Here is a 26,384-nt window from a genome sequence, read left to right as displayed (position 1 = left end):
GCCAAAATAAGAGATGAAAACCAAAATGTCTGTTTGAAAGCTATAACTTTGGACTTAAGTTCTGTCATAAGAGTATATGAAGCTTTGATATCATCTAAAATATTAAAAACCTCAACCTGACCTCTATGATTCTGTAGTGGAGAGACTGCCTGTACCCTGGTTGACCATCTTACAGTGTCCTACTCTAGCATTTTAATGTAATGAAACTAAGCTTTTTCAACACTTTCTAATGTCTAGTAGAAACAGAAATGCTATATAACCTTTGAAAAATTCGGAAAAATTCAACGGGGAGTACAATCATTGCAGCAATGTCTCCAACAAGTTTCAGTGTGGGTGGCACAGTGGACAAAAGATAAATTAGTATGTATCTGCTGAATTTTATTTGGAACACCTTTGTATGTGGCAACTTGACTAGCTTCTTATCACAGCTTTGTCTCCTGCAATCAGGTATATTGAAACAGACTTTTTTTCAGCGTCTCTAAAATAATCCCTATACCTCTTTTTTTTTTTAATGAATATCAACAAAATCTCAACAACGTTCACTCTGTATTTCAAAACATCTACAAACCTCTTCTGAACAGACAAGTGTACCAGGTATTGTGTGGAGTGTAAGCATGTTAAATATTAGTTAATTGAATAGTTGATTAACCTCATGCTTCTTATCAGTTAGTGGACCAAGACAAGGGTCAGCAGCCAGTGCGCTGCAGCCTCACTCTCAATGAGCACCTTGCCAGTCCGCGCTGCTGCCTCTGTATCAGAGGCAGCAGCATGGGGTGCCAAGCAGGAGTTTGTCCACAAGTGGGGCCAGTTTAAAAACCAGCTCCCCTCGCAGACCGGCTGCCTATTGCCCTGCATTATTGCCTCTGAGAGAGAGGCAGCAGCAAGGGTTGGCAGCAGACTCTGTTGGGGGAAGGGAATGGAGCTCCCAAACCTGGCACCAGCCAGAATTGAGCCACGCTGCCAACCCGCCTAGCTCCTAATACAGTTTAAATGCAGAGCCACAGAAGGGGTAGGTCCCAGATCCGGCATACGCTAGGACTGAGCCAGGTTGCTGGCCATCCTCCTAAAAAAAAAAATCTACTGGCAGGGGAGGGAAAAAAATGCGTGTAGTCTATAGCATTAACCAATAAGCTTTTGCTTATCCGTTAATCAACTACAGGCAGTCCCCGAGTTACGCGGATCTGACTTATGTCGGATCCACAGTTACGAACGGGGTTTGCTGCCCGTCTCCCTGGTCTGCTGGAGACCAGGGAGACGGGAAGCAAAGCCTCTGAGGACGCCGGCAGCGGGACAGCTGCGGCGCGTCTGGGCTGCCTGCGTGCTCCGCAGCTTTGCTCCACGTCTCCCCAGACCAGGGAGACGTGGAGCAAAGCTGCGGAGTACGCGGGCAGCAGACAGCCCAGACGCGCCGTGGCTGTCCCGCTGCCGGCGTGCTCTGCGGCTTTGCTCCACTTTGCTCCCCGTCTCCCTGGTCTGCTGGTTTCAGCAGCGGCTGAATCTGGACGCCAGTTCCGACTTACATACAGATTCAACTTAAGAACAAACCTACAGTCCCTATCTTGTACGTAACCCGGGGACTGCCTGTACACTATTACCTTGTGAAACACACATCATGAGCTTTTGTGGGCAAAACCCATTTCATCAGATAAGTGCAAGTGAAATAACAGGACCCCAGAATTTATAAACAGAAAAATGAGAGAAAAAATTACCTGTCAATTGCAGGAATTGTGCTAATGAGGCTAGTTGAGTGGGTTAGGAGTGACCCATACTCAGCTTTTGATGTAAAATGAGGTGTTAAATGCAGGAAAAGTTGGCTTATCCAGCCCACTCAATTTGCCTCATTAGCATCAGTCCTCTAATTGACAGGTACCTTTCCCCTCACCTCTTTTTTTCCCCCGTTATAAATTCTGGTTTCCTGTTATATCCATTCCAGTTCATCTGATGAAGTGGATTTTGCCCATGAAAGCTCATGATTCATTCATTCATTCACATATTTCTCTCTCTCTCTCTCTCTCTATTTATATTTATATTTATATTTATATTTATATTTATATTTATAGTTAGTCTCCAAGGTGTCAAAGGACTACTCATTGTTTTTAACATTACAGACCAACACGGCTACCCCTCTGAGACGAGTGAAAAATAGTGTGCTACACTTTTCTTTCAATCCTTTGATAACTATACATTTGAATTTGGTTTCATAAGTTCATCATCTCCATGGGACCAGCATTAATAGATTCCACATAATGTCACTTAAAAAGATCACACAACACATCATACCTTGCAAGTAATCAAAGTAAATCCATTACCATTAAAAGGACCTGGACCTCTCAAAGCTTAACACAACTTTTACTTAAGTATAGCAAAATATCCAAGAGATGGTAAAAATATTGTACCGTCTGTCCTCCTGCGTCTGACAGCATATTTAAAAACCTTTGTTAGTTGTGAAAATTTTTTCCAACTATTGTGTAAGTTCCATCCAATGAAGAATTGCTTCCATGAGTTCCTTCAAGTGGTCATGTTATACTCACTAGAGCAGAAAAAGTTTGTGAAGGACAATGAGGAATTTAGAAAAATAAATTTAAAAAGGAGGCGAGAGTTAACTGTACATACAGGAAGATATCTGGCATAATTAACCAGCAGGAGTTTTAACAAAAGAGCTGCAATTTTCAGACCTGCCTCCTTTCACATTTACAAGTAGCAGAGTAATCCAGGGATTTTTTCCATCAGGAAAATAGTTGAACTTGGCATGTTTTACTCACTCACTCTTCTTTTTCACAGGCCTGCTGTAGAAGAGAAGGCCTGCTTGTGCTTGACAGTATTCATTAGTGGCAATTACAACTGACTAAAAATTTCACCCATCTGGCTCTTCTCAAATGAAATGCTAGGTTTGGAATGACTATTATCAGGCGATATTAATTACCTGGATGAAAGGATGGATTGCACCCTCAGCAAGTTTGCAGATTACACTAAGCTAGGGGGAGAGATAGATACACTCAAGGGCAGAGATAGGGTCCAGAGCGACTTAGACAAATTGGAGGATTGAGCCACAAGAAATCTGATGAGGTTCAACAAGGACAAGTGCAGAGTCCTGCACTTGGGATGGAATCCCAAGCATTGTTACAGGCTGGGGACCAACCAGCTAAGTAATAGTTCTGCAGAAAAGGACCTGGGGATTACAGTGGATGAGAAGCTGGATGAGAGTCAACAGTATGCCCTCATAACCAAGAAGGCTAATGGCATATTAGGTTGCATTAGGAGGAGCATTGCCAGCAGAACCAGAGATGCAATTACTCCCCTTTATTCAGCTCTTGTGAAGCCACATCTGGAGTAGTGTGTCCAGTTCTGGGCCCCCCACTACAAAAAGGATTTGGACGCATTGGAGAGGGTCCAGCGGAGGGCAACCAAAATGATTAGGGGGCTGGAGCATATGACCTATGAGGAGAGGCGGAGGGAGTTGGGTCTGTTTAGTCTGCAGAAGCGAAGAGTGAGGGGGGATTTGATAGCAGCCTTCAACTTCCTGAAGAGAGGTTCCAAAGAGGCTGGAGAAAGGCTGTTCTCAGTAGTGACGGCTGTCAGAACAAGGAACAATGGTCTTAAATTGCGGTGGGAGAGGTCCAGGTTGGATATTAGGAAAAACTATTTCACTAGGAGAGTGGTAAAGCACTGGAATGGGTTACCTAGGGAAGAAGTGGAGTTTCCATTCCTAGAGATTTTTAAGTCTTGGCTTGACAAAGCCCTGGCTGGGTTGATTTAGTTGGGATTGGTCCTGCCTAGGGCAGGGGGCTGGACTTGATGACCTCTTCCAGCTCTGTGGTTCCATGAAAGAGCTAACTAATGTCTCTGTGAAACTCAGGCAAATTAAGGGAAAGATCATCATATTGCTGTGAAAAATCAGACTTACATCAGGTGAGACTAGTAAGACAAAGTTCAGGAAAATGGATGAGGTTCATCAAAGTTAAGTGAATGCAGGAGTTACAGAGAAGGCTACCCCTCCCCCCCATGGCAAGAATAAAAAGAGTGAGACGTGAACAGGGCTGCTTATGGGTTTCTGATGGGACCAGTTCCACCGGAACCATTTGAACCCCACTTTGCACAGCCTTGACCAGGCTGCAACACTCTGAGATAAAGATAAATAATATTAAGCATTTAAAAGTACTGTTAAAACAACATGCAGTAACAACAGAAGCATTCAGCATGCCAATTAAAGAGTTGTTTTCAAGCAGGATTTCACACAAAATAGAATGATCAATTCTGAGAGTGAGCTGGGAGAGAATTGGATCTTATTTCACAGGCTAATTATTCTGCAAACAGAAAACTAATCTGACCAACTATTTTCCATTAGTTTCTTCTGGTAATTTCGTCTCATCTTTTTATATTTGAGACTCTTTTTTATTGCAGTATGATAATTGGTTTAATCTGGGTTATGATTAAACCATCATATCATCCTGTATATGGCTATTGCCTCTATATTTAGGTATTTAATTTGTCATATATTAATTGAGCTCTCCAAATTTATAGATCTGCACTATTTTGACAATCTGAAGGTCAGGGAACCACAAATAAATTTACTATATACGGCCATCTGAACACTGACATCAACTAGCAATTGTGCTGAACTGCACTAAATTCTCATTGCTGAAAAATTACCCATGGAGCATTGTGGCCATTTTGTTTATACCTGATTTGAATTTAAATCAATTACAGTAGAATTTAAGAGACTTTCATCCTCCACTGTAAAACCTTAATAATAAACCCTTAAGGAATATTTTAAATAGGATTAGTAAAGTCTGTTGATACAGTCACTAAAATAAGAAACTGAAGCTGGTCTAAACACAGCTAAAATATAAATACATATTTATTGCCTAGAGAAAGGATTACTATGCAAATTACCATGCAACTTTACTCAATTATTGACTACAGGGAAGAGAACAATTTAAAAAGTACTATTCCTGATGACAAAAATACATTGTACCATTGTCATATATAAAATTTCATACCTTTCCTATTCCCGGTTATTAAATACAAAAGTCATACATCCTGAAAGATTGGGAAAATTATTTGAGACATTAAAATATATAGATATGTTACTAGTTCAAATTTAGCCAAGATGGGACATTACCTGTACCACACAGTCACCCATATGTGAAATTCACTGGTAATATTAATCTAGTTCTTAATGAACACATTTCTGGCCTCAAAAAAAATCAGTACAACTAGTGCTAATTAGCACTTTTGTTCAGTAGAAAAGCAAACTACAAAAACTGAAGACATGCAGGGGTGCCCTACTGGACAGCACTGGACTAGGACACAGGAGATCTGGGTACTACTCCCAATTCTGCCACCAGTATGCAAGTTACCTTGGTCAAGTCATTTAATCTCTCTGTCTCCATTCTCCCATTTAAAATGGTAGAGCCTTTGTAAAGCTGTATGAGATCTACTGATATAAAGTGCTGTTATTATTAATGCACATAGACATATTTTAGACCAGTGGTGCCAGTGTTGCTCAATCTTTTTCACAATACGAACCCCCAAACAATATAGACCAGTGGTGCTCAATCTTTTCCACAATACGAACACCCAAACAATATAGGTGTGCCTACAGCCTGCATGCCCCTCACCTAGCAGTGCATCCTAAGCACGTCCCTCAGCATGCTCAGGGAGCAATGCAGGCTGAGGGACTTGCTGGCTGCCAGCACTAAGTCTCTCAGCTTCCAACTTTTCACAGACCCCAGATAGTGCCATTGCAGACCATGAGGGGTCTGTGGACCACAGGTTGGAAACCACTGGTTTAGACACATTGGCAAGGTCTATGGGTGAGATGCTTACATCACTGCAGCTTATGTTATAAATACTTGAATATACAGTGCTTTAGGCTAAGATTTTCAGCGCTGTCTAGATCAGTGTAGACACCTTTCATTAGTTATAAGCAGTGTTCCCTCTAAGATTTTCCATCCATGAGTGGAGTGAGTTTTGTCTTGTGCACCGATATAAGCCATCGTCACTATAAGTTCAAGGTATAAGTCCAAAGTTTTTGGAATGTAATAAAATAACTTAAAGCAGGGAATTTTTTCCCCCATGGCTGACTTCCATTTGCACAAACTTGCTTTTTTGCGCAACTTAAGAGTGGGGAAAGGGAGGACTTATAACATCAGTTCCTACAAGTGTGAACGACTTTAATGCAGAATGGATATATACCAGGGTGACTTATAGTAGGGATGCCCTGTATTGAGGTCATGTGTGCTTATTTGGATGTGCGCCACACTGGCACCAAGTTATAAACCTCTCCATTTTCCACTCTATTGCCATGTCTCCCATCCTTCCCTCACCCAGTCTGCTCCCCTGGTGCCAGCTGCTGCCCCACCCCTCACCTTCCTCTGCTGCCCTGGCTTCTGCCCATCTCACTCCCCTCACCTTTCCTGGGACCTGCCCCTCCCTCCCATCCTCTCCATCTCCCTCATCTGCCCTTCACTTTCCCTCCTCTAGCCTCCCTCCCAACACTGCCCTCTTTCTCCCCCTGCCCTGCCTCTCTTCTCTTCGGTGCCTGTCCCTTCTATCCACTCCCCTCCCTGACTCTGCCCTTCTGAGTCATCTCCATAAACCCCCTAACACCTGAACCCTCCTGATGCCTCCTCCTTCCCTCACTGCCCCTGCCTTCTCAACACCTACCCCCTTGCCCTCTTCCTCCCTGGTGCCCACCCCCTCACCACCCTTTGCCCTGGTTCTCCTCATGCCCCTCTGTGCTCTCACACATGACTTGCTCCATCAACCGCCTTCCTTATACCAACCCCTTCTTTCAAACCCTCTTCTGCCAACACCCACTCCTTCCCCTCCTCTTCCTTCCTCTTGCCTCCATTGCCCTTTCTCTCTCTAACCCCTACTAATACCTGCCACCCTCCTGCCCTTCCCCCTCATTGTCTCCTCTAGGCCCACTGGCATTTCTCTCTCCTCCACCCTGTCCCTTTCCTCTGCTCACCCACACCTTCCTCTTAGTTCTCCCAGACCCAGAGTTTCCAGACCTAACATTTGGGCCAAGCAAGAAAAGAAGATTAAATAAATGAAAAATAGCTTCTGGAGATGAGCTAAAATTCACTATGTCATAAAAAACAGTGTTTAAGGAGACAATCCATGCATAACCCATTTATGCCTATATTAAGGAAGACACCATATGTGTGAACATGCTAGTTTATGGACAGTGATTCTGCTGTATTTGAATTGCCTAGCATTTGCCAGTTTAAAGCATATCTTTAATTTTAGATTTGACATTTTTTGAGTGTAAATGGTAAAAGCACATAAGTAACTGACTCATTAAAAAGTTGGTGAGTTTAATTGATGTGGACATAGAAGCAATGACAAGCACACCACACAATAGTAAAATGTGGAAGCTGCAACTTTATTTAACAAATAACTAAATGGGGTAAATTCCCCCAGACCACTCAGCAGGGTATTCCAGAACAGTATTCAACAGGAATGAATTGTCTCTGTTGCATTATTAATCAGAGTATGAGGGTGAAGGCAGTTGCTCTAAGGCCTAGCAAGGGAGCCTTTAAAGATGCCACAGCTCTCTCCTCATCATCATGCCATACCAGTGCCCAGGACAAATCCTAGAACCCCCCCACTGGAATTCAGACCTCCCAAATTAATGTTTCTAAGTTGGCAAAACACCATGGGACCTAACATCGTAACAACTGTAATTTAACCAACAGCTCTTCCCCACAACTACATCACTTAGATGCAGTGGTCCCACATCACATCTGCTTTTATCATTGAGAAAATTGATTTCAGATCAATAGTTGGTGATCAGCTATTCCTTTCATTTCAGTATACCCAATAAACAGATGGCAGGAGTGGAGTTGAAACAATGAATCTGAAATGGTCCTCTAAGCCCCAGAAATTTCCTTTCATGCCTCCCAGTGACGACGTCTGTAACATAGACCTGCATCACCTGCACTGTATATTGACAGCAGTGATGGATGGAATAAACTCAAGTATCCAGACATGCCATGAGTCATCCCCTCCCCCCACCATGAGGAAGGAATAGGAAAGGGGAGAGGCACAAACTCTCAACAGAACAGGAGGAAGGTAGAAAAAAGGAACAATGTTACAGGCCAATACCACTGCTCAACCCCGAACAAACATGTCTACATGACTTCTAGTCTTACCAAAGCCCAAATTCAGCCAGTGACCCATTTTTTAACATGTAATCTGAGCATAGTTCTTAATTAAAGGATTGTAGGATTAAATACCTGTTAGGGAAAAAAGAGTTTAAACATTGGATTAAGGATGTATTTCTATCTCCAGCTGATATTTCCAGGACAGTGTTCATATACCTTACTTACTCAGATGGTTTTTATGATTGATTAATGACATATAAAGAAAATCCAAAGATATTTAGAACTTTCATAATAACTTTCAAAAATTTTGCAACAAATATTTTGTAGTAATTTAAAGGAAACACTTCTTGCATCTAGTAACTGAAATAAGTCATAATGATGCAGCTTTTAGTTAAAAGTGAACGTCCTCTCAGTCACTAACAGATTTTCAAGTTGTCATTTTCTCCTGGCAAAACTATTACAGAAATAAGATGAGTGAAAATCTAAGCCCCATGACTCAGTAGCTTACTTTGTTAAAGGAAGAAAACATATTAGAATAAGTTAACTGAAGAAAAGGATTAAGTGAGGCTGCACTTTGTCAATAGTACAGACTGTAACACTAAATTTAAGAATTAGGTATTCCATTCCTATGTATTCATTTAAAAACTTCTTGCGATCTTAGAGAATCTTATGCTACACAGTTGCTTTAAAAGAACCTTATGACACGGGGACTATAATAAGGACAACAGATAATTAATATCTAGGATGTTATTCAGAATTTTGGATGTTATGAATTTAAGCTTCTGGAAGCAAAACATAGCTTAAACGTCACTTGCGTCTTGACATATATTCAAGATGCTAGCTAAAATAAATAATACATGAGGATTAGCTAAGTGGTGTCTGATATAAATCAGAATAGTATCAGTACTTGCAGCACTCGTGGAAAAAATGTATTTCTGAGCACTCTAACGAGAGCTACTTTCCATGAGACAAATGATATCCCAAATGCATGTTCCAGCTTGTTAAGTTCTCTTACTCAGTGGCTTATTCTATCCAGAACGATCAAACTTCTTTGAATGAGAGTTCCTTGTTTCAGCATCAAGTTGAAGAGCTGTGATATTGGATTAGGAATGGACACTTTCTGATGTGAACTGCTGTGAATGATACTCTGTGTGTGTGTGTAGAAGCATATACACTTTCCCTGGCTCCAATTGAAGTGTCCATGGGCTACCACATTTTAGTCTGCAGATCTAGTCACGAAACAAAACAAAAAACAGCAAACCAAGATGCATATAGCAACTTCATCTTTTCCTGTTAAGCATTTGCTTGATGGCATTTTTTGAGAACAAAACCGTAGGCCTATGATCACAATTACTTGCCAGAAAGATTCCTTTGCACAGGCCAGTCAGCCCTTACAAACCTTGGGTTTCCAAATCAGGTCCAGAAAAATGAAAATGGAACCTCCTACTTATGATAAAGTCTGTCTAGGAGTTCCAATTATCTCAAGGACAGAAGGAGAAAGAAACAGCAATGAAACTTAGCAGGCAAAAAGTAAAAACTGAAGGGAAATATGGCAGCTGACGACATGAATTGCTGTCAAGCACAAAACTGAAAAATGAGACAAATACTGTTTCTTCTGTAATCTCTCCAATGTAATGAAGGCATTTACAATAATCTTTGGTGTTACTTTAATACTTATAGGTTAAAAACTTTTCAGACAGTAGGGCAGTTGCTAAGCTCATGACCTTTAGTTTATTTCTCAGAATTTTCCTGATACATCTGTGGCTCTGGAAAGTAAGAGAAAGGTAGAATCCCATAGTTAGGAAAAAAAAAATTGGGCCATTTTCAGAAAATGAAAGCGCACAGATTATTCTTTGAGGAAGATGAATAGCATTTACAATCCCTGTGAAAAGTTTCTTCCCATTATATTCAATTCACAAACCTTGTCCTCCCAACATTTATAACGATTTCAATAGGTAAGGATAGGAATTCATCAAGACAGATGAGCCAGTTTGTTTCTTTAAAACAATATTGGACCAAGCCATCCAGTACTGTAATTAAGTCTTTAAAAGCTAAGAGGTAGATAGGAAAGAAGCTTTTCATCTGTGATTTGGGGGAAAAAACAATTAGCTTTTACAATGCAGTGGCAATTTTTAAGCATGGTCTGACTCCAGTGTAGAAGCTAGATCCCTCCGTTAACACACAATTACTACATAAATACTCCTTTTCAGATTGAAATGATGAAGGTAAGAGAGAATATGGTTGTTCCTAAAACTGCTCCACTGAAATTCTGCATATATTTGTATTTGTTACATTTTTCTATCCCTCTTTCTCTTAAGAGCAATATTAATTAATTAATGTTTATCAGCACAAAAGAGATTAAATAGTCAGCACAATATGCATAGCAGGAAAACCTTGATGGTACAGATTTCCTGACCTGAGTGACTGCAGTCTTAGCATTACATAAATACTAAGATGTTTATTCATTTAACACACTAGCATATTAACAAGCACTTTTCAGTGACAGGGAACTTACTAACAAAACTAGAGAAGGAGAAAGTATTAAAAATGTCAGGACCATTTAAATATATATGACTTAGCTGCCAAGGTACTTCAACGTTTGGATATTGATTTGGTAGGTGATGATAATCCTTGCAAAATAACTATTTTTGGATCGAGACTCCTGTAATGCGTGATTTTCAGATGCCAAAGAACTTCAAGCTCCCTTCTTCACCCAACATCCATCCCACACCTCCTCCTCCATTAATATGGAAGAGTGCAGCCCTTGACCACTTTCCAAATTCTTAGAGAGGTCCTCCCCATCAAAAATTATTGCCCACCCCTGTACTAGAGCAAGGCCACTGGTATTATTTACTCCACAGGCTGATCAAAATGTGGCTTTCTTCTTGTCTACTTAAACTAAAGCTACTTTAGAGACATTGGTGCACAGTGGTTCTGTATTGGCAACTTTGTGCTTGCAGCCAACAATTCTTCTGGCATTAGTACAATATTTATAGGACTACGCTGCTATATTCTTATTCATAAAGAGTTACTCCTATTGGTTTCAATACACTACTTAGAGTAAGGAAGTATTCAAATTTGTATAGAGTTATCAAAATCTGGCCTTTAAAATTGCAAACTCTCCAAGACAGGAGCCAGTTCTTAAACTGTGTTATTACAGAGCCCAACAGAATCAGGTGTCAATCTTGACTGGACTGTTTGGATGCAATAACAATTATTAAAAACAACAAATGGTCTGGTAGCACTTTATAAACTGACAAAACCTGTAGATGGTATCATGACCTTTCATGGGCACAGCCCATGGGCACTTCTTCACATGACCGGAGTTACGAGTTTGGGATATGAAAACTTGAAATAAGTAGGAGAGGGGAAGGGAAGGGAGGAGAGAAAAAAAAAGAAAAAGGGAGGGGGTGAGAGACAGAGCATCATTAAGTATCTGGGGAATGGGTACTTAAACCTAAGCAGATAAAATCAAAATCAATAGATAGATTCCTAAGACAGGAAGGATACTGCTCAGAGAGCTGTTAGCACCTTCAGTGGTTATAACTCGGCTACCCCCTGAAGCTCCATAACAATTATTGACATTCTTTCAATTCCTTCTCTTCCCCAAGGAAGTAAGTTTCCATATTTTACTTTGTTATAAAACAGGTTTCTGATTTCTCAGGTCTTTCAAGTGAATACCATTAATTTCTGAGGTACTTTGAGACTATCCAGCGCCACAGTATAGCAGTCTCATGGCAAGATAAAGACAGTTGCCATTTGTGACATGCACAGCTATTTCCTGCATATTCTTGCGAGACCTTATTTAACTCAGTTTGTGTTGTGCGTGGGGGGTTGTACTGTATTAAATGTAAAATGTATCCATTATTGTGGACTGGGATTGCATGTTACCCCTCTATGGGAAGAGATGATGTGAGGCCTTGGAGTTCATAAGACAATATTGAAAACGTGTCAGACAAAGAAAGCATTTTTGGAAGTAAATATGAAGTGGATTTTCTGGGGACTATAATAGAGAGAAGTTAATGCTAATTCCTTCACTATTCCTGAAAGCCTTTTAAAGCTTTACCATGAGAAGTTCATACCTGTTGATTACCTGTTCCTGGAACTAGATTAAAGGCCCAAGCCGTATAAAGAACAGCCTGCCCTCTGGTTCAGACTCTGAGTCAGTGTTGAACTTCTAAGTACAAGGAAAAAGCCAGTTTTGGGTTTTGAAGGACTGACACCAGAGTTTCAGGTGAGGTTGGGGTGATATCTGGTAAGCTTTTAGCACACATGTAGGTCCTTTATTGTTTTAAAATATTTACTTTGTCATGCTTTCACCTTAAGAATTATGTGCTTGGTTAGCAAAAGTTGTGTGGTACCTTGTGTTTGGTGACAATTAAAATTTTTATAAGTCTGTAGAGGGAAAGCGAAGCACAGATGTTGGCCAGTTCAGGCAGTTTGACATGCTGGAAATATCACAGAATTACTAGGGAACTGTACATCCTGGATAAACCCTGCTCCCAAGGATCTTCACCAGAGAGAGGTGATGGCTGTGAGCTAAAAATTCAAACTGGATGCCCTTGTTGGCCCATGGAGGAGGAATGCTTGTCCTGATCCTAACACACCAACTTCCAGCTAACATCTGTTCTGAAGCAGAGTGGTTGCTTGGATGTTATTCTGGACAGTGAATTATTTGCCTTTCAGTTGTAAACAGATCCTGTAGGAAGTCAAGTCCTTCTTTGTCTATTCATTTGCATCTGTGGTAAGGAAGCTCTTTTATTAATGTATTTTTAGGTTCCAACAAAGCTAGTTACTCATCTTTAGGATCATAGTCAGTGGGTTGATTAGCATTCTCATCTATCATGTTACTCTGCAGTTATTCTGCTGAGAATGCAAACTGTTCATACTAGTAAATCTGGTCCTGTAATGTGGAGTAGAAGTACTATATCCACACACAATAACTTGATTGCAGTTCTCTTAAGGGTCTTAATCAGATGCCATTTTTAATGCAAGGTTTCTGTGCAAATCCAGTGGACTCTGGTGAACAACAGTTTCAATGTAGGTTTCATGGATGAGGCTCAGGCCCACCTGTGGGCAGTGTGGATCTCTGGGGGAGATCTACCACAGACTGGAGATTGGGGGAGTGTCAGCCCCAGTTATGGGCAGCAGAGGGCTCAAGTGCTTTGCCTCAGATGGCACAAGGCATAGAGCTCAAATGAGACGGGAACAGCCTCAGTCCTGGGCAGCACTGAATTTGATGGTAGGAGGGTTAGTCTTGGCTAGATAGGGCTTGGTTGCTCAGCCCCAGTTAGGGGCAGCATTGTGTGTGGAGCTGGGAATGGGTAATACAAGGCTCAAGTTCTCAGCCCAACTGCGGGCAGTGTGCTGCAGTGAGCTTGGGGACTTGTGCTTGCTTAGCAAAAGTTGTATGGTACCTCCACAATGGTGGGGTTGGCTCTAGCGAGCCCTCCAAAGAAAGGGCAAGGAAAGCTTTAAGCTCAGGTGAGGCCCAGCTGTCCCATTTTTACTTTAGGAAATAATGTCACTTACTGAGAAGTACAGGCAGTCCCCGGGTTACATGGATCCGACTTACATCGGATCCCTACTTACAAACGGGGTGAGGCAACCCCGCACTAGCTGCTTCCCCCCAGCAGACCAGGGAGATGCGAAGCTAGCGCCCCCCCAGCAGACCAGGGAGACGCGTAGCGGCTTTTCTCAGCAGACACCTCAGCTTGAGAATAAAGAACTGAGGGAAGTGAGGTGTGGGAGAATAAAACTGAGCTCTGGAGAAATGTTTGGCTAGAGTTTCCCCTACAATATGTACCAGTTCCGACTTACATACAAATTCAACTTAAGAACAAACCTACAGTCCCTATCTTGTACGTTACCCAGGGACTGCCTGTATTGTGTTAGCCTTAACACAGCGTTGAGTCTTTTAGTGAAAGGCACACAGAAAATGACAGTACAGAAACAAGTCGATATTAACTTTTTGCTTTATAATTTTTTCATTTAAAAACTTTTTTCCCTAGATTACACACTTCCCATTTCACAGTGTTGAGCAGAGCACAAGTCAAGAAAATACTAAAGAAGATTCTATAGAAATGCATTATTCATCCTATAAAACAGCCTACAATCAATCCACAGATTAATGTTCCAAGAAAATGATAATGGATGCCCGACAAAGGAGTATAAAGGAAGGGAAAAAAGAAAAAGGAACAGAAAAAGTGAGAGAGAATTAATACAAAACCAAAGGGGGGGAGGGGAGAGAGAGAGAGGAGAGAGATACTAATCAAAACTATATGCCTTAGTAAGATCTAGCAGTTTGAATTCTGAATGCAGGAATAGACTTTAGCACAAAAATGGACTAAAACTGGCTGATAAAAGATTTCAAAAAATAAATTGTAAGTGGATAGGGCATTTTTAGTGGTCCCACAGAGGACTGCTCATCAGTATCTTTATCAATGATATGCAAGAAAATATAACCTTCTTCTTGGTAAAGCTGGCAGATGAAACCCCAGTTGTTGGAGAGGTAAATTATAAGGGTAGGTTCATACAATTCAATGATCCGGATCACCTCTGAACTGGACTTACTTGAACAGCTTATGGTTTAATGCAGCAAAACGCAATATACCTTCATAATGGTAGACTGTGTTTTTGGAGGGGAATGTTACTGAAAGGGACTTAGGAGTCCTTGTGGGCAGCCAGCTGAACAGAATCTTCCAATGCAGCATGATTGTTAAGAACCCCCAACCCCCTCCCACTCCCAACTCAGCACATGAGCCTTGGATGTATATGCAAGGGAATAAAGGGAGTAGGGAATAAAAGTAGGGAGAAATTACTATAGAATACAATATTAGAGATTGTTATTGGAATACTATGTCCAGTTCTCTTTTTCACATCTAAGAGCATATTGACAAATTGGAAAGGCCTCAAGAAAAAATAAATCTATACAAATGATTTAAGGTCTAATCTGTTTTACAGTGAGATACTATAGGAATTCTATTTATCCTAAAGAAGGTGAATTATGATCTGTACATTTCTACATGGGTGAAGATCTCTGATAGCATAAGGCTCTTTACATTAGCAAACAAAGTCATAACAAGATCCATTGGCTAGAAGTTAAACAAATTCAGACCAGAAGACAGGCAACATTATAACAAGAAATATAATTAATCATTGGCACAACCCTCCTACCGAGTGAAAGATTCTCTTACTACAGCCGGTCCCCAAGTTACGAACCAAACGCTTGGCCATAACTTGAAGCTGTTCGTAAGCATAGATCGTGTTCGTAACTCAGGGACCACATTTATGACCGCTTTGGTCGTTAGTGCGGATGGTCGTAAGTGGAGGTGGTTGTAAGTTGGAGACCAGCTGTAATTTCAATGGAAACTTGGTGCCTAATTTTTGGTGCTCTAGTTTTAAATTAACATTTTAAGCTATTCCTTATATTAGACAGAAGTTATGGGGGCTTGAAATAGGAGCAATTCTATTGTCATAACATAGAATACCAGAACTGGAAGGGACCTTGAGAGATCAAGTCCAGTCCCCTGCCCTCACGGCAGGACCAAGTGCCATCTAAACCATCCCTGATAGATGTCTCTCTAACCTGCTCTTAAATATGTCCAGAGGTAGAGATTCCACAACTTCCCTGGGCAACTTATTCCAATATTTAACCACCCTGACAGTTAGAATGTTTTTCCTAATATCCAACCTAAACCTCCCTTGCTGCAGTTTAAGCCCATTGCTTCTTGTTCTATCCTCAGAGGCCAATTTTTCTCCCTCCTCCTTGTGACACTCTTTTAGATACTTGAAAACTGCTATCATGTCCCTTCTCAGTCTTCTCCTTTCTAAACTAAACACAGCCAGTTCTTTCAGTCTTGACTCATAGTGTCAAGGTAGATGATTGCAACGATCCTTGCCGCTTCAATATCTAAAACCAAATGTTATGCAGTTCTCAGTGAGAACATAGGGTCTAAACCTGCAAATAGTCAGTCACTCCAAGTATGCTTCAGTAAACCACACACACTGGGTTTATACTTCTTCCCACAAATGAATGAAACCCCTCTCAGTGAAGAGGGGCAGCACAAGACTTTCCCACCACTTAAATTCTCAAAATAAGGATTAAGTGGGATTGAAGATATTGTGTGGGCCCTGTGCACAAGGGTGAATTTCAACCATTTTTGTGGAAGAAAGGTTTCCTAAGAGTACATTTGCAGGATTAAGTCTGTAAACAGATCTATTTAAAAATAAACTATTTTTAAAGTACACACAACAGTAAATATGATCTGCATGTACATAAAATTACTATTTTTCCTCATTTACACAAATCTGATATTCCAGTACAGATATAAAAATGAGCCTTCTATATATTTTTCAGAAAATGAAGATCTATATTACACTCATTAGGCTACAGCAGTAAATGCTTGCTATTCCAATCAGTGTAATATCACAGTCTCACATGCAATTTCTACACATCAAAAGTTTAAATGTACCATAAAAGAAACAAAAGAATCTCTATTACTAAACCTCTGGATCTAAAATCAGCTCCTGAGAGTTTTTAAAAGATTGACCAAAAGGATTTGTTTACTTCTCTATATATCTAGAGTAGATAAGGGATATTCTATATTATATAAAGCCATATAACAGCAAAATATTTTATTTTTATTGTATTGCATGCATACTAAACATAAAAGCTATACAAAATAAATCTTCAATGAACAACTGAAGACAAAGGCAAGAATCTGATACACAATGCTCTACATGTGTCACTTTTAAGTATTAGCTAGATTATTAAGAAGAGAAACGATTTCTATTAAGATCTGTCTAGAAACCACTGTTCCATCAATCTAATACAGACTCCTCCCTGATGTATCAATTCAGAGAAGGGGGAGGGACGGCGGAGGTCGACGACCGGGGGGGGAAGAGGGGGGAAGAGGATTGTGGAAATATGCACTAAAATATTTGCTTAATTTTAAATCTTTCAATCAAACCTTGAAATTTCCTTTCTTCTAGTTATGACAATAAAACATTAGATTGTTAGTCAGCAACTTAGAATTCCAGTGAGCCTATAAACAGTCATGGATACTCCAATAATAATAAAATTTCAATCTACTTGCAAATGCCAGATATTACCCAGGGTCAGTAAAGTGCGCACATCATTTAACAGAGGAAAACATAAAATTGTATTAGTAAAATGTCCCAGAAGTAGCTTCCTTTTTATAGTAGATACATTACGACATTGCCAGTATGACTGTGGATGAAATATTAGACATATTTCTCACACCAACATGCTCTACTTTAAACAGGATATATTTATTTAAGGGAAATTTAATGGCCTGTGCTAAGCAAGGGGGTCAGATTTATGACTAGTATGGTCCATACTGACCTTAAAATTTATTCATCTATGCTATAACTTTTCATAGTTTGCAAGATTGTTGTCATGCATTGTTAAACTATTTTTAATTCTACCCTACTAGGTAACAATTCAGGGGGTATATTTAAAAATATGAGGCATATGCAGATTTATAAAGAAATATACAAGTAAAATGGTCTATATTTATTAGAAAATGAAATTACTAAAAGAGCAATTGTCACACATTGTTCCGAAAGATTTCAGTAGCAAAAGAGAACCTATACAAATAAATAGGGTAGCTGAGAATCTTTGAATCAAGTATCATCAGTCAATAAAATAAGTTAATTTGAGTCACTTTACAGTACATGTGTAAAGTGGTACGGCTGTTTCAAATATAAAGGAGTATTACCATTTCACAACAGCTACAGAGAGCAAAAGAAACTATTACAGAGGCCAGACATCATAACAAGAAAATAGCTTCCAAATGGCCTCAGCATGAATTTAATTACATTAGATATTAGATTATGTTTCCATAGCATTTTCACCTAAAAATCTCAAAGCACTATACATTAAGAAAATTTAACTCTGAAATCTTCCCATACAGCAAGTGTGGTATGTTACCCATACTTTACACATGGGGAAACAAAGGTAAAGAGGTTAGGGACGCAGTCACCCAGCAAGTCAGTGATAAAGTGAGCAGAGAAGTAGCTTGTTAAGATACTTTCTTGCAAACATATTGATTTACAATCCTCCAAGCATTTTTTCATGTCAGTAAATATTTGTAGAATCTAATCAATCATAATGTGTAATGCTGTAAAAATCCATTTGCTTATATATATATATTATCATCACATATCAAGTCAGCTTCATCACTGAGAAGGTTTACTTAGCTGTAAGTGTCATGGAAAAGTATCCAGATAACATTTGATTCCCTCCTGTGTTAGTAATTTGCTCTTTTCTGATTCTTTTCCCACTTAGGGGCAGGTGCTATAGTGTAATAATGCATGGAGATACCAAAATGAAAAAAATAATTCCAAAGACAAGTTAAACAGTGTTCTTCTAATTATAGAAGTCAAATGGAAAAGAAATTCCCTATCAATACTAACAAAAGTTATGTGAAATCTAGACTATCCAAGTGCTTATTAATGTGTATTAATTAATGGTTCGGTCACAAAAATATAATGCTATTTAAGAACCAAGATAAAAAGAAGAGCATATATGAAACTATAAAGTTTTCACACAAAGGCAAAAAGTACTATGTTGCAATACTGTAAATTTAATACAAGCTCTTAATTGAAGTCTTATTAAAAAAAACAAACAAAAAAACCAAGCTTTCTAGCATGTGAACAAGTCAAATGTGTCTTATATGGCTTTAAAAAAATGTAAATAGGCAACAAGCAATTAAAGGAAGTAAATTACAGGACATTAGTGGATTATTTACACCCACCCACCCACCCACCCACCCCCACACCCACACCCACACCCACACCCACACCCACACCCACACCCACAAATTGGCAACCTGTTGGGAGAGTCAGTCAGTCACTTGGAAATTAGTATTAAGTTCATACTATCCTTTATTAGGATATTCATCTTACATTGCAACATGAAGTTCACTTCAAGTCTTAGTAATTCCAATATTGTTAAATAGATTCTAAAAATAAAGCCAATGTTAAATTATAGGTGCATTTTGTTGTTACTATTGAGCCATATAACTGCCATACATTAAACCCCATCTTTGCATTAATACAAATACTTTAATGTATGGTTTATATAATGGGAAAATATTCACACAGTTGACAAAATGGCAGAAAAGCTAAATTTTCTTTTTCTGAGGACCACTTTGATCAAACTAAAAGCTGTAATTCTTTTGCAATTGAAGTAGCAGCTCAAATGGTCAGGTTATTTATGCAACTAGATTAGGTTTTACACATTACCACTACATCTTTCAGAACAGGCTACAAACTTCACTGCACTGAAGTATGGATTAAGGCCCTGATTCATTACATCCTTCCTCTGGAGGGCAACATTTAAATGCATATTTTAAATGCTTTACTAAAATTGGATCTAGAAGTTGATTCAACTCATTATGAAGCTTGTTCAGAAACCAAGTTATGGCCTTCTACAGTATTAATTGCCCTACACCTCTTCAGAATCTCCTAAGCAATTCTTAAAAGTCATTTTGTCAACCTGTTATCTTCCTTTTAGGGAGTTAGCCATTGTTCATGATCTATCAAAGCTTCCTGTGAATAGCCCGTGTAAATTAACCACCTAAAGACAGAACTGATACTTCTACACATCTTCAGAAAAGCACTAAATAGTAAATTATCTTCCAAATACCTAGTACTACCAGAACAGAACCTTGAAAACAAACTAGCTAAAAGTCCAATCAGACCAGTAATTCCCATTTTTAAAATATCTTTGCATGTTTAAGCATTCAACTCAGAGGAGCATTTAAATTTCTTGTTAATCTTGAAAAATCTATAGTTTATTCTTTCACGAATACACAGGGAGTTCTTGTGTATATACTCACTGCATGGCCATGCAAGTTACCAACCTAAATTGCCTTTACATTTAACATAGAATAGAACCCCGTATCTCATCTATGCAGAATTTGTTTTGTATTCCAGCTTAAAAGTTCAACAAATACAAAAGCACCTTTGAGGGGAGGAAGAAAAATAAGTCAGCATATGAAACATCAGTTTTTTCTCATACAAACTAACACATGTACATATACTCTGTGAACAGAATTATTTTGTTTGTAGATTCATGTTGCAAAACATCTGGAAACAGAACATCAACTGTGGTGACTATAAAACAAGTTGTTATGGAAGCATCCTCCAAACTATCATGTCTGTCACAGCAATACATCAGTTAACCCCCACACCTCCACAAAAAAAATAAATAAATAAACAAACAAACAAACCACACACCCCAACCACCCACACCCAACAACATGAGAACTTACACCTCAGCACTTCTTGCTACTGGTTTTTAACAATCCTCTGTCTAGCTACATCTGCCAAATATAAAATCTTTCTTGCAGGCTTTTTTGTGCATGCATTTAAAGGATATAACGTAGTCTACCTTTTATACAGTATCAGTTCAGACACCAATACAATACTATTTTCTATAATTTAATTTTTATTTAGAATATTGTCACCAATAATTTATACCATTCTATTGAAATCCTTTCATCTAATCCTGTAACAGTGAGGAATAAACTTCAAAAGGGGTTTTATATAAATGCTATAGTAATTAAGTTTAGTGACCCTTCAAAATACATTTTTTTAAAAGTTATACTATTAGTAGTCAAAATCAAAACCAGAACCAGCCTCCAGGAGTTTCTCACATGCTATATTTTGAAATTAAAATGAAAATCTATACCACAAACATCTGAATGTTTGTGTTCCTTTCCTAAATGTTGAATGAAATCAGAATACCAAGGTTAATATTATATCAGCAACATCCCGTGCACTATTGACCATAAGCATACTTTTCAGTTCAAAATAAGTGTTTCAAAATAAAATACAAAATTTCTCCCACCAGAACACACAATCAAATTCCATGTTTTCCTACCTCAATCAGGAAGTCTCCAGTTCTCAAGCCAGCTTGCCATGCTACTCCCCCTTCGTCTACAGATTCCAGGTACTGCAAAGCAGGAAAGGCTGGAGTTGGGGTGAATTCTTCAATAGGTGTATCAGCTTTGAAAGTAAACCATATTAATGTTAAAACCATGTTAAAATGTAAATAAAAACAATATTTGCACACAATTGTACTGAAAGAGACTCTCATTATGAATTATGTAAGGCCAAAAATGTACTTGGTGGTAAAAGTAAATTAGGCTCTGCCTCAGATAATCTAGATACAGGTAATCCCTTGGCCTTGGTTCGCTACATTTCTCGATTTCTGAGTGCATTCCCCTTTACTGATCACCCACATAAAGGAATAAAAAAGTGTAATAGTTCAGTTTTGTTAGTGAATGTCAAAGCCTTTTGGAAAGATAGTGTCTATTAAAATGCCCATCTCATTCTCTGAAAGAGTTAATATGGTTTCATGATCTATAGCTGGAAGGACAAGTTTTTGCCAACATTAAATGAAAATATAAAATCAAGCTAAGTTATTCTTTATATTCATATGAATCTCAAAACGTGAGCAGAAGAGATATCAGTTTCTATGCAAGAGAAGACACAGCAGGCCTGGTAGCAGCCCTGTATCAAAGATTTAGGTAAAAGATCTAAAGCCCTTAATAATCCTGAGGAGTTCTGATCCCTGAATGTGAGAGCATATAAGTGTGACTCAGAAATGCTTGGGCTTACACAGAGATGTAACCTCTATTTGCTCCATAGACAACTCATGGTAGTTAATCAACAAAGTGGTAAAACAACTGGCTTTCCTGGGAGTCCCCCTTCACATGCATTTAACCAGGATGACAGAACAAGTGCATTCACAATGATTAAAAACAACAATCGTAGTGAGGGAAGAAAAAAATATGATATCCCCAGAATGAGGGTATGGAATATCCTTCATGACCACACATGGGCAACCCTTTAGTTGGAGCAGGGCAAGGGAGAACCCACAGAAAAACTGAGGGGGAGGAAGAGATGGAACATACCATCAATACATTTTTAAAACATAAAGGGAGTAAAATGTACTGACACTAAAGCTTAAGTTGAGAAGCAGAGCACTAAATGTGAGGCTTCACTCTTAAAAATCCTCTAAAAGTAGATTATTGTCTAAGAAAAAGGTTAACATATTTTAACATATGAAAAAAAACCAGTTCTTAGAACACACTACAGGCCATGCAACATACGTGCAGCTTCTGAAGATGTAATAAAGATCATTTTTCCATACTAAAATTGTATTCATGTCACCTTGCGCAAGATCCACACCTATTTTAAGCAAAACCCTAACCTGCCTTTTTATTTGCTATTCATAAATATAATTTAAACAGACTGACATTTGAAATACACAGGGTAAGAATTTTTTCCTCTGAAACAAGATGCCTGTAGTTTGGCTTAGATGGACAAGTATATGGCAAAAATGTTGAAACTACCCTGGAAATAAAAATAAAACAAACTTTCTCCCCCAAGGAAGAATATATATGAAAGAGCTCTGCACAAAACCTAAACTGCTCAAACAGAAAGCACTAAAATACATCTGAGTAGCACAGCATACAGCAAACACTGTTGTCTAGCAACCAAGTGCACCAAGAATAATTCCTGCTTATTTGGAGATGTGAATGTATATATTGTATATATTTACACACAGACACACAGAAAAATGCATACCTTTTGCCCCTCTGAGCACAAATCCAAATCCTTCATTGTCTTTTTTCTGCAGGACCACTGCCTTTTCTTCTATAATGCAGTCACTGTAGAGAGAATTCCGAGGATAGCGACCATTATTACATCCCTTCATCACCACTGTAGTAGCTGCTCCTCCAGTGTGCAGGTTCATCATCATCACAGCCAGTTAATCAAATAATATTGCAGTAACCAAGCATGAGGGAAAAAAATACAGCTAACAATGGAAGGGGAAGACAAAAGACAAAGCTTAGTGGTAAAAGAGAACATGACAATGCAACTTAAAAAGGAATGAAAAGGCAGAGAGAGGGGAGAAAGAGGAAGAAATCATGCATGGTGGTTTGTATTCTGTATGAATGACTGAACGAATGTGTGATCATGTCATCTGTGGGTTAGCTAGGATTCTAAAAGAAAAGAAAGTAAGTGAGCTGAATGACAATATCATTAATAAACTCCTCAATCATGGATGTACCAGATGCATCTTCTAGTGAAGCCAAAATGAAACCAACCAGAAGAAAAATGAGGCAGCATTCTAAAATTTAAATTAAATCTGTTTTCTATATTAGCTAGCTAAAAAGGCACAAATATAGTCGGAAAGCTATGCCTTGCATCAAAAGCCCTTTTTCAATCCTATTGAATGTTGCATGCTGCAAGAATCCCACATGATCATCTGACAACCTACAATGCTAACAACGTGCAGCTGCCTTGGCGTCATCAAGCACAAATCTCCACAGCATCAAGAATCTGCATAACTGAAATAGTAACAAGGCAAGTGCAGTCATGAAAACAAAATTTTTAAAAAATATTTCATATTCCCTGCAAAACAGAGAAATGCTATACAACAAGGCAATAGCAAAAAGCGCCCAGTATTGACCTAAAGAAAATGTAACTTTATGATTCTTGTTCACATCAAAGAAAAAAGTAGACACTGGGTAAAGAAAATGCAGTTTTGCAAAATAAGCAATTAACCACAGGCTTAACTTGGATACTTATATATTTTAAAGTCCAGCAATAAAGATTTAAGTGGCTTGAACTTTCTCACCTTTCTTTCATCAGTATAGGGTAATTAGAATTAGGTTAATAAGTGAATATATGATAAGAATTAAACAAATTTAAGCACAGCTATCAAAGACAGAAATACTGCCAGCCCATTAAAACTTGCATGGCATTTTCCAAATAAGGACAAGGTTAGAGGTTAAATTACTAGCCACAAACAAAATGTACTACAAAATATAGTGGTGCAGTGGCTTAAAACTACAGTACTAGTAAAGATGGACATAAATACAAGTTAGGAGTGAAATTCAATTCTCAGTATTACACACATGCAGATCAACTTCATAAGGAGATGCTTGAGGGAGCCTTGAAACAGCACAATTGGCTGCTACTGCTCACCTATAGAATTCAGTCACTAAGGCTTCTGTTGCAGAGGGGAGGGAAACATTCACTATTGCAAGGTATTCAAACTGTTTCAGTACAATTATAAAAAGATCCCAGAGAAGAAGGAATTATGATAAAGGAAAAATGCTCTGAACAGAGAGCTATGATTGTGTCATCACACTTACCCCTCCCTCAAAAGAAAACTAATGGACACCTTCCTCTAGCACATTCATATTTTAAAGACCATTTCTTATAACTCAGCTTCACCTTACAGAAGTCCATTTTACAGGCACTTCAGATATAGAATCATAAAGCTGGAAGAGACCTCAGGAGGTCATCAAGTTCAGCCCCCGGCCCAAGGCAGGACCAATCCCAATTAAATCAACCCAGCCAGGGCTTTGTGAAGCCAAGGCTTAAAAACCTCTAGGGACGGAGATTCCACCACCTCCCTAGGTAACCCATTCCAGTGCTTCACCACCCTCCTAGTGAAATAGTTTTTCTTAATAGCTAACCTAGACCTCCCCCACTGTAACTTGAGACCATTGCTCCTTGTTCTGCCATCTGTCACTACTGAGAACAGCCTTTCTCCATCCTCTTTGGAATCTCCCTTCAGGAAGTTGAAGGCTGCTATCAAATCCCCCCTCACTCTTCTCTTCTGCAGACTAAACAAATCCAAATCCCTCAGCCTCTCCTCGTAGGTCATGTGCTTCAGCCCCCTAATCATTTTGATTGCCCTCCACTGGACCTTGTGGGGAGCCCAGCACTGGACACAAGACTCCAGATGTGGCCTCACCAGAGCCAAATAAAGGGAAATAATCACTTCTCTAGATCTGCTGGCAATAGGTAGAAAGATGATGAAGTTAAGTATCAGATGAGACATGCAAAATTTAGCACCCTCACTTTCGCCATTTTGGATTTCACTATCAACATTCCAGTGCCAAAGCAACTAGCTGAAATTCCTAAACCAGCGGTAATGCTGTTTTGCAGTGCTGGCGTGGCTGTGTTGGTTCCAGCACAGAAGACAGACAAGGCAGGTGAAGTTAACACCTTTTACTGGATTAACTTCTACTGGTCAAAGAGAAACTTCTGAAATATACAGAGCTCTTCTTCCATTCTGGGAAAGATACTCAGTGTCCTTGCAAAACACAAGGTGGAACAGGTTGTTTAGCATAAATAGTTTACACACTTTAGGGATGTGAAAGGTTAGCAGGTTAGCATCACCCTTAACAGTTTGGTTAACCAGTGAGGGCTGGAGCAGCTTGCCTCCTACTGCGGGCTGGACCATGCTCCAGCCCCACAAGGCACACCACAGACTGGGGCATGCCAGCCTCGCTGAAGCAGCCCTTGTCCATGGTGGGCCTGGGCATGCTGCATGCAGGGGTTGCTCTGACCTATAGCTGGGAGGGGAGAGGGAGCATGCTCCAGCTTCCCCTCCCCAGCCAGCTCTCCCTCTAATCAGTTAACTAGTTAAACATTAAGAGTTAACCAATTAAATGTGATTTTACATCTGTAATTCTAAAGAGATGATTCAAGGCTAAGCAACCCAAGTGGTTATAGATTGTTGTAATAAACAACATTAAGATAGTGGCTTTTATAGCTTTTTTACAGTATTGTAAATCATGCTGTTACATTTTAAGAATATCCATGCAGAGAAAAAAAAATTGAGAAAGTGAATCTGTGATCATTCCCTCCTCATCCCTTGTAGGAAAGTGGGACTTGCCTCAAACTTATGGCTGTCAACTAGTGTCTCAGAACAGAAGTTAAAAGGGGGAAAGAATAGGAATAAATTGATGTTTTTGCTGCTGCAGAGCCAGGAATCCAATCGCTGTAGCAGAACAGGCAAGGGAAGCTATCAATAAGCAATGAACTCATTTTTTCCTCTAAGATGACAATATGTCTAAGCCTAAACTGTTTCCAATATACTTTCCTTTGTTTATTTTGTCCTGATGGGCTTCTTTCAGCTATTATGCTGAATGCATTTAATTTATACAAGTCAAGACATGTGGAAGCTTGCTCACAGTCCACATAGGTCTAGCAGAATGAACTGTGCCCATCACATAGCTAGGTCACGTTATCGTGGATCAAGCAGCCTTGGCAGCACTTGCTCAATCTTGAAGGTGGTGTGAATACTTAGCTACAGGGTATTCATACAAGACTTTAACTACCCATGGTGCTCACCCATGGTGCTTTAGGCCCATTTCAGAGGGCTAGTGTCCAACAGACAAAAGGAACATTTTATACAGGCTGTTTGAG

The 26,384-nt window shown here is 39.3% G+C and overlaps 1 protein-coding gene across 12 annotated transcripts in view; it reads right to left on the bottom strand.

Moving 5' to 3' along the window:
- Positions 1-26,384, bottom strand: part of SHANK2 (SH3 and multiple ankyrin repeat domains 2) — a 690,873-nt gene that overhangs the window by 200,671 nt on the left and 463,818 nt on the right. For all 12 annotated transcript variants that reach the window (XM_075927697.1, XM_075927699.1, XM_075927698.1 and 9 more), the window contains 2 exons: positions 22,740-22,822; positions 21,028-21,152 (listed from right to left, as the gene is read on the bottom strand). In XM_075927697.1, the coding sequence (XP_075783812.1) occupies positions 21,028-21,152; positions 22,740-22,822 (208 nt within the window). The remainder of the gene's footprint in view (positions 1-21,027; positions 21,153-22,739; positions 22,823-26,384) is intronic.

Source organism: Pelodiscus sinensis, chromosome 4 (genome assembly GCF_049634645.1).
Source record: "Pelodiscus sinensis isolate JC-2024 chromosome 4, ASM4963464v1, whole genome shotgun sequence".
NCBI lineage: Eukaryota > Metazoa > Chordata > Testudines > Trionychidae > Pelodiscus > Pelodiscus sinensis.
Note: the sequence above shows the minus strand (reverse complement) of the source record. Positions and strands in the feature narration are given on the sequence as shown.